The sequence below is a fragment of the Macaca fascicularis genome, chromosome 15, assembly GCF_037993035.2.
Source record: "Macaca fascicularis isolate 582-1 chromosome 15, T2T-MFA8v1.1".
Classification (NCBI taxonomy): domain Eukaryota; kingdom Metazoa; phylum Chordata; class Mammalia; order Primates; family Cercopithecidae; genus Macaca; species Macaca fascicularis.
The window spans coordinates 59,056,884-59,070,117 of record NC_088389.1 but is presented as its reverse complement, the minus strand read 5'-3'; the positions used below and the strand labels follow the sequence as shown (position 1 = coordinate 59,070,117).

Genomic DNA, 13,234 nt, shown 5'->3' with positions numbered 1-13,234 from the left:
TGTTGGAACTGAACATGTGCTTGCAATGACCTGAAGAATTGTATAATTTTACTGGGACTTGTAAAAACACCCTTAATTCTGCCAAGAGCTTGGCACATTTGAAGGAGGTGTCGGCAGTAGGGTGAGCAGAAGATGAGAGAGGTAGAAGAACAGCCAAAGGAATAGTTGTAATAATACTACTTTATGTTAGCCTAAAGTAAGGGCTTTTCAGTTGAGGAATCATAGACTCCTAGAGAGTCCAAGGATATACCTCCAGGATTTGTCATCCCAGTAATTTTTTTTTTTTTTTTTTTTTTTTTGTAGAATTGTTGTGTGCATTTTTCTGGGAAAGAGGGCAATAACCTCGATCTGATTTTTAAGGGCACTGTGACTCTTCAAAAGCTAAGAGCCCTTGGTCAAATGAATGCTGTACAGGTACAATTTGCAAAGCACTCAGTTCTCGCCACAGCCCAGGGAAGAAGAAATACCTATTTTACATTTTGCATAAGAGGAAAAAGCTTCAGAGAGCTTGCTGTTTCCTCGAGATCACACAGCTAGGAATGGACAAACTAAGGACTTGAGTCCATGTCTCTGGCCTCAAGGCCAGGGTTGCTGTCACTGCACCACCCTGGTCTCCTCCCACTCCCTAGAGCCTTCTCTTCCTCTTTCTGAGCCTACTTCCTCTGTTCAGTGTCACATGCTTGTCTCTTGGGTGAAGTAAGTTGTATGAGTCAGGATATTTTTGAATGCAAGTGACAAAATATTCAACTTAAACTGGCTTTTATAAAACAACCACAAAAGGAATTCATTCACTTTTGAAATGGAAAAGCACTAGCCATGGCTTCATCCAGGGTAACAATGAAGATTCCAGCTTTTCCCTGAACCAGTCAATGTGGCCTAAGTCATACGTTGCAGGCAGAGCACCCAAGATACAGGTGGAAGTTGGGATGCTTTGTGGCACTGTGAATGGGGTTGAACACACTTTTCTCTGGGAATCAGATGATACCTCAGACATTTTTCACAGGGTGGTTTTTGTATAACTTCTCTTTTCTGTTTTGTCTTAGCTGTGGCCCTTCCAGGTCCCCCTGGCCCTCCAGGACAGCCAGGGCTTCCAGGATCCAGAAACCTGGTCAGTATTATTATCAATGTGTCATCACCATTCCATTTGGGGTGGATTTACTTAAAACTCTGGCTACAATCTCCTGTGTCTGACATCACTTTGGAATCAGGCCTTCATGACAATAGGTTTGGTGCAATTCCATAAATAGTAGAAGGGATTTATTATCTATTTGGATGACTTATTAAGTAAAAAGACATGAAAAACAAAATCATTTATATGTAAGTTCCACCATTCGAATCCTTAATTGACTAAGTTATAACAAGAACCAATCATATTATTTATTTATTTATTTATTTGCGGGATGAGGGGTGGACAGGGTCTCCCTCTGTCACCCAAGCTGGAGTGCAATGCTGAGATCACAGCTAACTGTAGCCTCAACCTCCCTGAGCTCAGGTAATCCTCTCACCTTAGCCTCCAGAGTAGCTGGGACTACAGATGCACACTACCACACCTGGCTAATTTTTGTTTTTGTTTTTGTAGAGACGGTTTTTGTCACGTTGCCCAGGCTGGTCTTCAACTCGTGGGCTCAAATGATTCTCCCATCTTGGCCTCCTAAAGTGCTGGGATTACAGACACGAGCCACCATGCCTGGCCACCAATCACAGTATTTCAAAAAGCGTAAACACTGCTCGGGTGCAGTGACTCACTCCTGTAATCCCAGCGCTTTGAGAGGCTGAGGCAGGAGGATCGCTCAAGTCTAGGAGTTCAAGACTAGCCTGGGCAACATAGTGAGATCCTGCCTCTACAGAAAAATGTAAAAATTAGCTGGGTGTGGTGGTGCATACCTGTAGTCCCAGCTACTTGAGAGGCTAAGGTGGGAGGATCACTTGAGCCTGGGAAGTCGAGACTCCAGTGAACCATGACTGTACCACTGCACTCCAGCCTGGGTGAAAAATCAAGACCCCATCTCTAGAAAAAAAAGAAAAAACAAAACAACAAAAGCCCAAGAACATAAACAATGTTACAGCAGATCCTTGAGCTGGTCAGATTTAGTTGCATAATTCAGTCTTCCCCATTCTGCCAAAGAACATCTCTGGCACATTCGTTACTCTGCAGTTCATTGGAACAAGACATAGCACTCCAAGATAATTGTAATTCACAGAAAAATGGACAAATACTTCACAAGGATGTCAGGAGTCCTAAGAATGTTCTTTGATCTTTGCTGGATATTAGTTGCAAAATTTGGCTGCCAAAAGAAAGAACTGTCCTGCATATGATGGAATTTTGATATTTAGTTCCCTTGGGGGATATCTAAGTCATTTTGATGCACAAAGCCATTATCTTCAAGGCTAGGTGAAAATTAATATTTTATCATCTTTCTCAGTTACAATGAAAAATAAAAACTCTCTTGGCTGATGTTTCTTTGAGATTTGATGCTATTCAATAGATTTTTGTAGCTTCTATATGTGCTTCTAGATATGCCAAATGGCTGTCTAATCTTTGGCACTTTTCTAGGCAGAGAAATTACAGACCTCCATTTTATATCATGCATTTAATGTAACTACCAGGCTAGACAAAAAAGATTTAAGACCTTAAGTATAGTTGCTCACTTGCTTGCCTTTCTTATTCCAAATGAAAAATTTGAAACTCTTCAAGGACTAGCATGAAGTAACACCATTTAACCATGTTAGTGCCACCAAGTAGCTTGAAAAAATAGAAGTGGCAAAACTTACCAATGCTTTTGCTAATGCCCAAACCAAAACAAAGATAACTCCATTGACAATTTGTAAATGTGTTTATACTCACAGAATATTACCGTTTTTGTTTTAATTCATTTATTATAGGTTAGATTTATGTTTCAAAGTATACATGTTTTTGTTTTATCAAGAAGAATGCCCTTTGGTTATTAATGAAGGTGTATATCTCTATCTGGCATGTTAACAAGTCTTTTTATTGAGTATCTGGAGATAGCTCCCAGCTGACTTTACAGAAAGGCCGGGTTATCAGATGTTGCCATTGCTCTAATGATAATGGCAGTGTTTGGAATTTAAATGATCCGACAGGTCACAGCATTCAGCAACATGGATGACATGCTGCAGAAAGCGCATTTGGTTATAGAAGGAACATTCATCTACCTGAGGGACAGCACTGAGTTTTTCATTCGCGTTAGAGATGGCTGGAAAAAATTACAGGTAATTTCTAAACTCCCTTTAACACACTGCCTTCAAATACCCTCTAAAAATAATAATCTACTCCCATAAATGCCATTTTTTCTAGAAGTTTGTAATTGATCTTTCATTTCAATGTACTGTTTTTCTTAAAGCTAGGAGAACTGATCCCCATTCCTGCCGACAGCCCTCCACCCCCTGCGCTTTCCAGCAACGTGAGTAGTTACCCTGTTGCACTGCTCATGCATTCATTTATCAGTATTTCCTGAGTCCTGCTTGGTATCTAGCACCAAGCTCTCTAAACTCTGGAGAGTCAGCTGTGCACAGTTTAGTATCTGGAGAAGTCCTAGAAATTAATGGATGCTAACAGAAGGTTCCCACAATGGAGTGGAGGAATAACTAGATCCAGAGGCTGGAGACCTGCTGCCCCCATGTAATAGCCAAATCCTCTTCTGCAGAGGGCTTCCTCTCTCTTGGCCTCAGTTTGTTCATCTGTGGAGTCATTGGTTGCTATAAGCAATCTAGAAGATTCCTTTAATTTTTGGCACTGTCTGCCTTATAAGAACATGGGCAACTGGCGTTGTCCATCTTTTAGCCCTAGAGCAATGCTTTGAGGTGGGTACTATCATCCCCATTTTGCAGATGATGAAACTGAGGCTCTGAAGAGGTAACTTTCTCTATTAAGTGAAAGAGTTGGCGATTAGACATGGGTTTATCAAAAAGAATGCCCTTCCTTGATTCAGTGCTCTTTTTAAAAGTCTTGAGAACATTTTCTCCCTTTCTGAAGATGATTTCTTCAGCAGGTCATGAAACTCTTTACAGTTAAGAGTCACAGTTACAGACAATGGCAAACTATTTAAAGCATCTTCTCAAGAAACATTGCACTCGCACCTCAGTACACGCTGAAGAACAGATTGAATGCATATTCAGAACTGTTTCTTTTCCTCCTTTTCATAACAGCCACATCAGCTTCTGCCTCCACCAAACCCCATTTCAAGTACCAATTACGAGAAGCCTGCTGTAAGTACAATTTATACATTTAATCTTCTACTACTGAGTGTGTATCTACTAGGTGCTAGGTCTCATGCTTAGTACACAGTTCCTACCATCATGATGCTTATAGACTAGTGAGAGAGGCAAACAAAAAACAGAGAAGTACAATACAGTGTGGTAACTTGTTTGGGCAAGCCAAACACAGGGTGCTGGGGGTATGAGGAAGGGCAGAGAAGTCTGCCTGGAGGAGGTTACCTCCAAACTAAGACCCAAAGGACAGCTGAGGTCAAGGGTGAGCCAAGTGGAAGAAAGAGGCAAAGGGAAGATGAAACAGAGGGAGGCAAGGGGAAGGGCTGTACATTCCTGTAATTGCTAGTATTAAATTACAGGCAAAAAAGTAGAGTTCAAGGCAGAAAAGAGAGATGTTTAGTCTGCGGAAGTCAGCAAAAGCAAGGGCTAGATTTCAAGGGCCTGCCCGCAAGTCAAGCCAAAGAATTTGACCATTTTCTGTGGGCAATGGGGAGCTACAGAAGGGTTTAAAGCAAGAAACAGGTATGATAAGACTGGTGTTTCAGAAATTACCTTGGTTACAGTGTGCAGATTAATCAGAAGGGACAGGAGCAGGGGTCCAAAGGCCAGTTAGGTGGCTCCTGTGTTACCGGAACTAGAATCACAGCAGTAAGCACATAGACTAGTAGGCAATTTGAGAGACATGAAGGAAGTAGGAGTGACTAATGGGGTCATTGACTGAATATGGCACATTAAGGATGAGAGAGGTCAAGAATGATGCCCAGGTTTCTGCTTGGATGATTGAGTGGTGACAGTTTCCTTTCCAGGGATTGTTTCATTGCTGGGATTAGAAACTCTCTCTCTATTCCTTTGCTAGGTTAAGTAAAGATCTTGTTTAACTCAGCATAGAAACCTCATGGAAGGCTGGGCGTGGTGGCTCATGCCTGTAATCCCAGCACTTTGGGAGGCCAAGGCGGGTGGATCACAAGGTCAGGAGATTGAGACCATCCTGGCTAACATGGTGAAACCCCGACTCTACTAAAAATACAAAAAAATTAGCCGGGCGTGGTGGCAGGCACCTGTAGTCCCAGCTACTCGGGAGGCTGAGGCAGGAGAATGGCATGAACCCAGGAGAGGGAGCTTGCAGTGAGCCGAGATCACGCCACTGCACTGGAGCCTGGGTGACAGAGCAAGACTCCATCTCAAAAAAAAAAAAAAAAGAAGAAACCTCATGGAACTCCATCACAGGAAGAACAGCCAGGCCTGGGACTCTTGTCTCTACTAGTCTGCTTTGCTATCTCTACAGACCACCTTCTGAAAGGGTCGTTCTTCCTCCCAACCTCACCCCAGCACACATACATAGGTGACATGAGCTTGCACACAGCTTTGGGTTACCCTGGCACTGATTCTTGCCCCAACTCTGTGTGATCTTATAGCTGCTGACCCCAGTACTACTGACTCAGTTCAGAGTCTTGGAAGAGATAGTTTATATGGTCTGTCTTGGGTCAATTGCCCACTCCCAGCCCAATCAGGAGTTATCAGGAGAATGAGGTTGAAGGTCTAAGGCCATTTCTTGTAGCAAGGATTGTGGGGGCACTTTCTAACAACAGAGGTGAGCATTTCCTATCGTGCTGCCATTGACCAAGGAGGAACTAATTTGGAGCGTGGTGAGTCTGAGGTGCCTGGAGGAAACCTGAGTGGAGACTACCAAGAGAGAATAGGTTCTGAAGGTCTGAAACCCCACAGTGGAATCATGGCTGGAGATGAGCCGTCTCATTATTGTGGGGCTGGTTGGATTCCCAAAAGAGAATCTGTGTAGTCAGAAGGGATCCGACTATGAGGAGCAAAACTGAAAAGGACCTGATGGGAGAAATATGAGAAGGAAACTGAGAAGCCATAGCCAGAGAGGAAGAAAGCAAGCCAAGCAAGGTAGTAGCCAACAGTGTCAAAGGCTGCCAGGAAATTCAGAAGAAGAACCAAAAGGTGTCCTTCAAATTTAGAAACTAGAGCAAAGCATTTAGTAGCCAAAAAGACTCTAGTTGGTTGAAGAGTCAGTGGGAAGTGAAGGAAGAGAGATGTGAGTATCAGTAACCCTTCAAAAAGCCCCAAAGTTAGGGTAGTAGCTAAAGGATTTTTTAAATGGTATTTTATAAATTCAGAACTAATACGTATTCATTGCAGAAGATGTTAACAATGCATGAAAAGAATGGAGAAGAAAATAGTAACACACCTACAATTTTATTAAAACTACAACCATCCACAAAATAATAATTTTAACATTTTGAGTGTTGTAACATTACTGTCTTAATAAAATATAATATACTGTCAATATAAAAATGTTGTTTTATAAAAATGTTCCAACAATTAAAGAAATACAAACATGAGAACACAAAAACCCCCAATCCTGTCATTCAGAAACAACTGTAATTTCAGACATTTCTCTGTGTCTCTCTAAAGGAGAATAGGGCTTGGTGGAATTAGAGGTGTGGCAAGGAAACCCCTGCCTATGCCTTTCTTAGGTGGCCCCTGGCATTGGGGAAGCCTCATTCCATCAATCACAGGCCTGTGATTGTGATGGGTGGGTAGCATGCTAAAGGTCCCTCTTATCCTAATGCTGGGAATGTAGAGCATAAAATGCTAGCCACCGGGACGCCTGCTGGGGAAGTCTTGGCTCAGTGCAGGGCAGGAAGGAGATGGGGATGGGATGTGATGCTGCTTGACCTGGACCTCCATCCAGCATGGTGGTCAAGACAGAACCAGGATGAATAAAAAGAGAGAGACTGGAGCAGGTGGCAGCCTTGGGGTCTGTCCTCTGCGGGAACGAAAGGGGTGGTGAATGGAGAAAAATATCCAGAGACGTGCAAGGGCTGCTTGGGGCAGTCTGGACACTCACTGTAGCTCATGGCCAGTTGTGGCCAACTGGCTGGAAGCTGGAGAAGCAGAAAACCACCATGGCAATCCTGGTCACTGGGACACAGAGAGGCTTTGTTTAGATCTGAGAGGCAGGGTAGAAACCAGGAGAGAAACACTGGCCGCCTCCTGCCCCACCGCTTGAGCCTCATTTCATGTCCTTTGGCTTAAGATATTTAAAAATATTTTCCTTTTTGGTAACTTGGACCCAGGTCCTACACCAACCTTCCAGCTCTAAGTTGATGAGATAAAAGTTACCCCCGAGATGAGACTGATGGGAGGCAGGGAGATGAGTGTTCCTTGATTATGGAATGCATTTCAGAGGGTATGGTAGAAAGGCTGAGAGAGAGGACAGTAGTAGGAGGCTGGGTTTTGGGAGACAAAGTGTGGGAGAAATAGACTGTGGATTGGTTTTTATTTGGGCTGCTGACCAAGATAGCAGGGATGTGAGACTGGAATTACTATAAGACCCCTAGTTTCCAGAACGGCCTATCTCAGCAGTCTTAGTCATAGGTGCCATGTCCTTCTTTCAGTGGCTTTCCCCCAGACCCCTCCTGTGATTAGCCCCAGGCTTATCCAGGAGATGGAAGAAAGGGCAGCAGGCAGATAGCTGGGAGAAGCTCTGGGATCCAGGGCCAAAGCCAGCTTAAAACCCCTGCACAGACCCAGAGGTCTCAAACTTATGGCCTGCAGGTGGATTCAGATCCCTGAAGTGCTTTATTTGGTCCAAGCAATATTTTGTTCTGTTTTTGTTTGTTTGTTTTTGTTTTCACCTAAGGAAGATATTTCTACCACTTAAAGCTGTTCAGAGAGCTGAAACAGGCTGCTTGGGAGACCATAGCTCTCCTTTCCTGGAGATGGTCAGGCAGAGACTGTAATTCCAATGTCAGGGAGGGATTGAATAAAATGACCTTCAACGTGCCCTCCAGCCTAAGAAGTCTGGAATCTTTGCAGGAATGTGAGATGGTTCTGAGAACTGGAGTTTGCCTTTGATTCTGACTGCTCTCTTTTGTCTCACATTTTTCAGCTGCATTTGGCTGCTCTGAACATGCCATTTTCTGGGGACATTCGAGCTGATTTTCAGTGCTTCAAGCAGGCCAGAGCTGCAGGACTGTTGTCCACCTACCGAGCATTCTTATCTTCCCATTTGCAAGATCTGTCCACCATTGTGAGGAAAGCAGAGAGATACAGCCTTCCCATAGTGAACCTCAAGGTAAAAATAAATATGGTTCCCATTGCCTTCTGCATGCATTGGTTGCCACAGGGGCTGGAGGCACTTTTCATTCCTGACATCAACAGAAGACTGTTGACTTAAGTCCGTTCTCTGCCTGACTGGCTATGTCACTTTGGGCGGGTTCTTTGCCTTCCCTGAACCTCAGTTTTCTTTATGCTTGTGTGACCCTTGGAGCATACAAGAGAAAGAATGATAACTTCTTTAGGTGATACAGGGTTTTCTTGTTTGTTTACAAAGTACCTCATTATCTTAATAGGTACTTCTAACAAACATGAGAATTATTCATTTTTTAGTTTGTCAGATGAGAAAACTGAGGCTCAGAAGAAGAAAACAGTTTGCTTAAAATCACTGCAAACTAGAGCACTTTGTCCTGAACCCTGGTTTGGTGTTCTCTGAGCATTTAAGCAGGTATTTCTCTGCCCCATTTGTGGGTAAGACAGGGCCTGTGGGATCCCTCGATTATTCCACAGAAATAGCAGACTCCTTCAACAACGAGAAAGCTCGTTGCCACTCACACACACCCTGGAGAAGCTCTGGGTCCTGATGACTGTTTCTTAAAGGTACTTCAAGACCCTTTAATCTCTGCAACCCCAGTACTCCAATTTGAAACCTTGAGGCTAGCAAGTTCCATCCTAACCCCATACCCAGAACTTTCCACCTCCTCTCCCAGAATTCTGTTCCAGCACCTTCACCCACTGAAATTATTTTTATTCTTGGATCTCTCTACAAGGGATCAGGCTCTTTCAGGGAAAGGACTAAGAAGTTCATCTTCATCTCACCCACAGTGTAGACTCACCCACAGCGTAGACTGGCACAAGATCTGCCACAAATTTGAAGCTTAGTACATATGTGTAATATTTTCAAAATAACAATAATAAAATAAAGACGTAAAACACACTTTTGATGGGAAGGAGTCTTGTACACACATGTAATGAGAGAAATTGCCTCAAGACATAAGACAGTAAAAGCAAAAGGGTTCATGAATGGATTATAAAATCAAACCACAAACATTTCTTGAGTTTTCACTCTGTCCATGCTCTAGGATTGGGGATGGAGACTCTAGTGTGAGGGAGCATCTGGGCCTTGAAGAGTGAGTAAAAATAGGCCAGGTGTGGTGGTGCATGCCTGTAATCCCAGCACTTTGGGAGGCCGAGGTGGGTGGATCACTTGAGGTCAGAAGTTCGAGACCAGCCTAACCAACATGAAGAAACCCCACCTCTACTAAAAATACAAAATTAGCTGGGTGTAGTGGTGCATGCCTGTAATCCCAGCTACTCAGGAGGCTGAGGTAGGAGAATTGCTTGAACCTGGGAGGCGGAGATTGCAGTGAGCCAAGATCCCGCCATTGCACTCTAGCCTGGCTGGATGACAAAACCGAAACTGTCTCTAAAAAAAAAAAAAAGTAAAAATCTAATTCATTTGTAGGCTGATGGTATAATTATTCTATTGTGGTATTTTGTCTCTATAGGGCCAAGTACTTTTTAATAATTGGGACTCAATTTTTTCTGGCCATGGAGGTCAGTTCAATATGCATATTCCAATATACTCCTTTGATGGTCGAGACGTAATGACAGATCCTTCATGGTAAGTGAGGCTGGAAGTTCTCAGATATGGTGTGATAGACAGTTTTAGGGGGCATGCTAACAATGGGATGCCTTTATCAGCTGCTTCTCTAGGATATTGCCAACATAAAGCCACAGTGAGGCAACTGAGGGCCTCAGAGAAAGCCTTGTCCTTGGAGTCGGAAGACCCAGATCCAGTAACTCAATATGGAATCCTGGGCAAGACATTTCCACTCTCTGAACCTCAGCTGCCTTACCTGTCAAATGGGCAAGATAACCATGTCTATGTCATAGCATTGTGAGAATAAAATGAATATATATGAAAACATGTAGCACACAGTGGGCACATCACAAGTGGTAAGCAATGCAACTCCTGGTGATCTTGTAACTCTACACTGTGATTTGCACTCTAAATCTTGAGAATTATGTGTGTTTTTCAGAATAGAACAACTCAGCAAACCTCTCCTCAGTGCCTAGTCTATACTAGACCTGAGGCCAGGCCTGGAAGGCACAGTAATAAACCTACACGGCTCCTACTTTTACAGGGCTCACAGTCTACAGAGGAAATAGATACACACTAACTGTGACTCTAGACAGAATATTATAATTGTAAGTGGAGAAACAGGTACCATAGGATATACAGGAAATGTGTGTTTTCATTTTTACTTAGGGGTGAGAATTAGAGATGGCTTCCTGCAAGAGGAAGTTATTTATTGGCCTTTGAAAGAGGAGAAGGAGTCACTGGTCTGAAAAGGAAAGAGAAGCCCTCCAGACTAAGGGACCCCATGAGCAAAGGTTTATATTCACAAAAGAAGAGGGTGTGATTTGAAAACAACTGCAACCTGGGTATGGCTGGAATCCAGTGTGTTAAGAAAGCTAGCAAGGGCAATGAGGATAGAGAGGTGATCTGGCATCAGGGTTAAGGAGTTTAACTTGATTCACTAAACTTATGCCAATTTGCTTACCAAAAAATACCACAAAGAAGTGTCATTTTGAAAAATAACATGACAAAATTACTTTTTAGGCCCCAGAAGGTCATTTGGCACGGCTCCAGCCCCCATGGTGTCCGCCTTGTGGATAACTACTGTGAAGCGTGGCGAACCACGGACACGGCGGTCACGGGACTTGCCTCCCCGCTGAGCACGGGGAAGATTCTGGACCAGAAAGCATACAGCTGTGCTAATCGGCTAATTGTTCTGTGTATCGAAAACAGTTTCATGACAGACGCTAGGAAGTAATGGCCTTCCAATGATTCTTAAAGTTTTCAATGTTTTCTTATGTGAAGAGTTGACACTGAGATCTAAAATGTTTAATTGTTGTAAATATTATAGGTTTTTTTTTTTTTTTTTTTTTTACTACACATTCGTTACAACAGCAACCAAAGAAAACATACCTCAATACACTCAAAACTGAAGACATAGAGGACTCAGATCAAAGACAAAATCTGATCCATATATTGGTGCTAGATTCTGCGGGAAACCCAGCAGTGTGAACGCATCCCAACATAGGTTAAGAGCAAGTTGAAAACAAAGGCCATGGCATTGTGCCACTGCATCCTTCAGACACTTATATCCTCCTTTTAAACCATTGTTGTTGAGTGTAAGATGTCCTTCATGTTTTCTTACAAAGTCAGTGTTTAGAAAGGTTATGCTTTCTAAGTTATATACAGATCAAATGCTTTTTTCTTTCACATACATCCATCATTTGCAACTGCCATTCGTACACAGAAACAGGACTGCTTAAATGATCCTATTTGTATTTTCTGATGCTATCAGACTTTAATGTTTTTTTCCCAAAAATATTATTGCCATCATGCTTTAGGAATTTTATATTTTTACACAATCATATTTTAGTATGTTGTCTGTTTATGTAACTGACTTGCTGGAAAAGTTGAAACTCCAAATTATCTGAAACTAGAAAAGAAATAGCACATAATTACTACCTTCCCCTTGGCTGCTGTCCTCCCCAACCCCCACCCCACAATTTTATGACTTCCATTTGGCAATTCTTGAATTATAACTGCGACTGAAACAAACAGGTTCATAGAGATGAATTTTCTGAGAAACATATATCTACATGTTGTATACTTGGATTTTTTTTTTTTTTTCCATGTAAGTGAACATAAAAACATCTTTTCCGGGTGCTTTCTTCATTTGACTTTTTCCTGCTAGTTCCTTTATTCTCCATCGCTGATGTGGAAGCGGACCTGGGGTGGGTTTGCTAATCCTGCCACTGGTGCTGCCCCCGGGCGATGATCAGAGAACTGAAAGGTTTTCCCATCATGCTCATCTGCCCTGGCTGTTGTCTCCCACCTAGTAGGGCCAGTGTAGGTTGTGTAGAGCCTCAGAGTGGGAAACAGGATGAGCTGTGATTCTGCCGCCGTCTCAGGGCATGACTTTGGGCAAGTCGGCCTCTGTCTCTAAAGGAGATTGGGATAAGACAAGCTTAGTATTGGCTACTGGTCATTAAATATCAGATTTCTGATATACCCCATTTAATTTTCATAATAACCCCGCAAAGTAGTTTTTTAATCTCTACTTTACAATGTAAAAAAAAAAAAAAAAAAAAAAGTCAAAGCTCAGGGAGTTACTTGTTCCAGGTCATACACTGGTGAGTGGCAGGACTGGTTTCAGACTCAGGGTCTGTCTCACGTCAGGGCCCATCATCTTCCCAAGGAACCCCTATGCAAGACTGCCTCTCTGCTCCCTCCCAGCTGCAAGCATGTGATTCTCTGGCTCTTGGTCTGACCCTCTAGGAGAAACATAATCACCAGGCAAGAAGTATGCTGGGATATTTCCTCCTATTCAGCTGGGCTGGCCCAGAAGCTCAGCAAAGTGAATCCACCCTCAGACTCCTTGAAGTAGGAAGGAAATCAAAGAGGAAAAACAAAGAAAAAAAAGGCAGCCCAGAATCTCCATGCAGGGGCTTCATAAATACATGAGCGGTGAGAATCTTCCTAATGAGTCACAGAATGAAGACAGTTTGAGGCCGGAAAGCCCCAGAGGTGGCTTGTTGAGGACCAGCTCATCTGTTGAGTGAGGAGGGCTAGGGGTGCTTGGCATGGACAGGAACTGCAAGGGGAAGGTGGGCAGGAGGCTCCCGAGGCAATGAAGCGTAGACACTGTCCATTTCTGTCATAGCCCACCTGGCCCAGGGTTACAGAAGCGGCAAGGTGGGTTGGGGTTTTGGGGAGGAGCCCAAAGTCAAGGAGACCTCGTTTGCTAACCATGGAAAAAGTATTGAGGCTTATGGCGTTGCCGTTCAGGCCTCTCCATGCACCAGAGGAGGAATAACCGGCTGACCCAGAAGGAGGCCCTGA

General features: G+C 43.3%; 1 protein-coding gene across 2 annotated transcripts in view; it reads left to right on the top strand.

The window, feature by feature from the left end:
- COL15A1 (collagen type XV alpha 1 chain) overlaps positions 1-12,056 on the top strand; it is a 127,150-nt gene extending 115,094 nt beyond the window's left edge. For both annotated transcript variants that reach the window (XM_045373525.3, XM_065530284.2), the window contains 7 exons: positions 1,044-1,108; positions 3,103-3,231; positions 3,363-3,422; positions 4,168-4,227; positions 8,147-8,332; positions 9,822-9,937; positions 10,940-12,056. In XM_045373525.3, coding sequence (XP_045229460.2) covers positions 1,044-1,108; positions 3,103-3,231; positions 3,363-3,422; positions 4,168-4,227; positions 8,147-8,332; positions 9,822-9,937; positions 10,940-11,153 — 830 coding nt within the window. In that variant the 3' untranslated portion in view covers positions 11,154-12,056. The remainder of the gene's footprint in view (positions 1-1,043; positions 1,109-3,102; positions 3,232-3,362; positions 3,423-4,167; positions 4,228-8,146; positions 8,333-9,821; positions 9,938-10,939) is intronic.
- Positions 12,057-13,234: the final 1,178 nt, after the last annotated feature.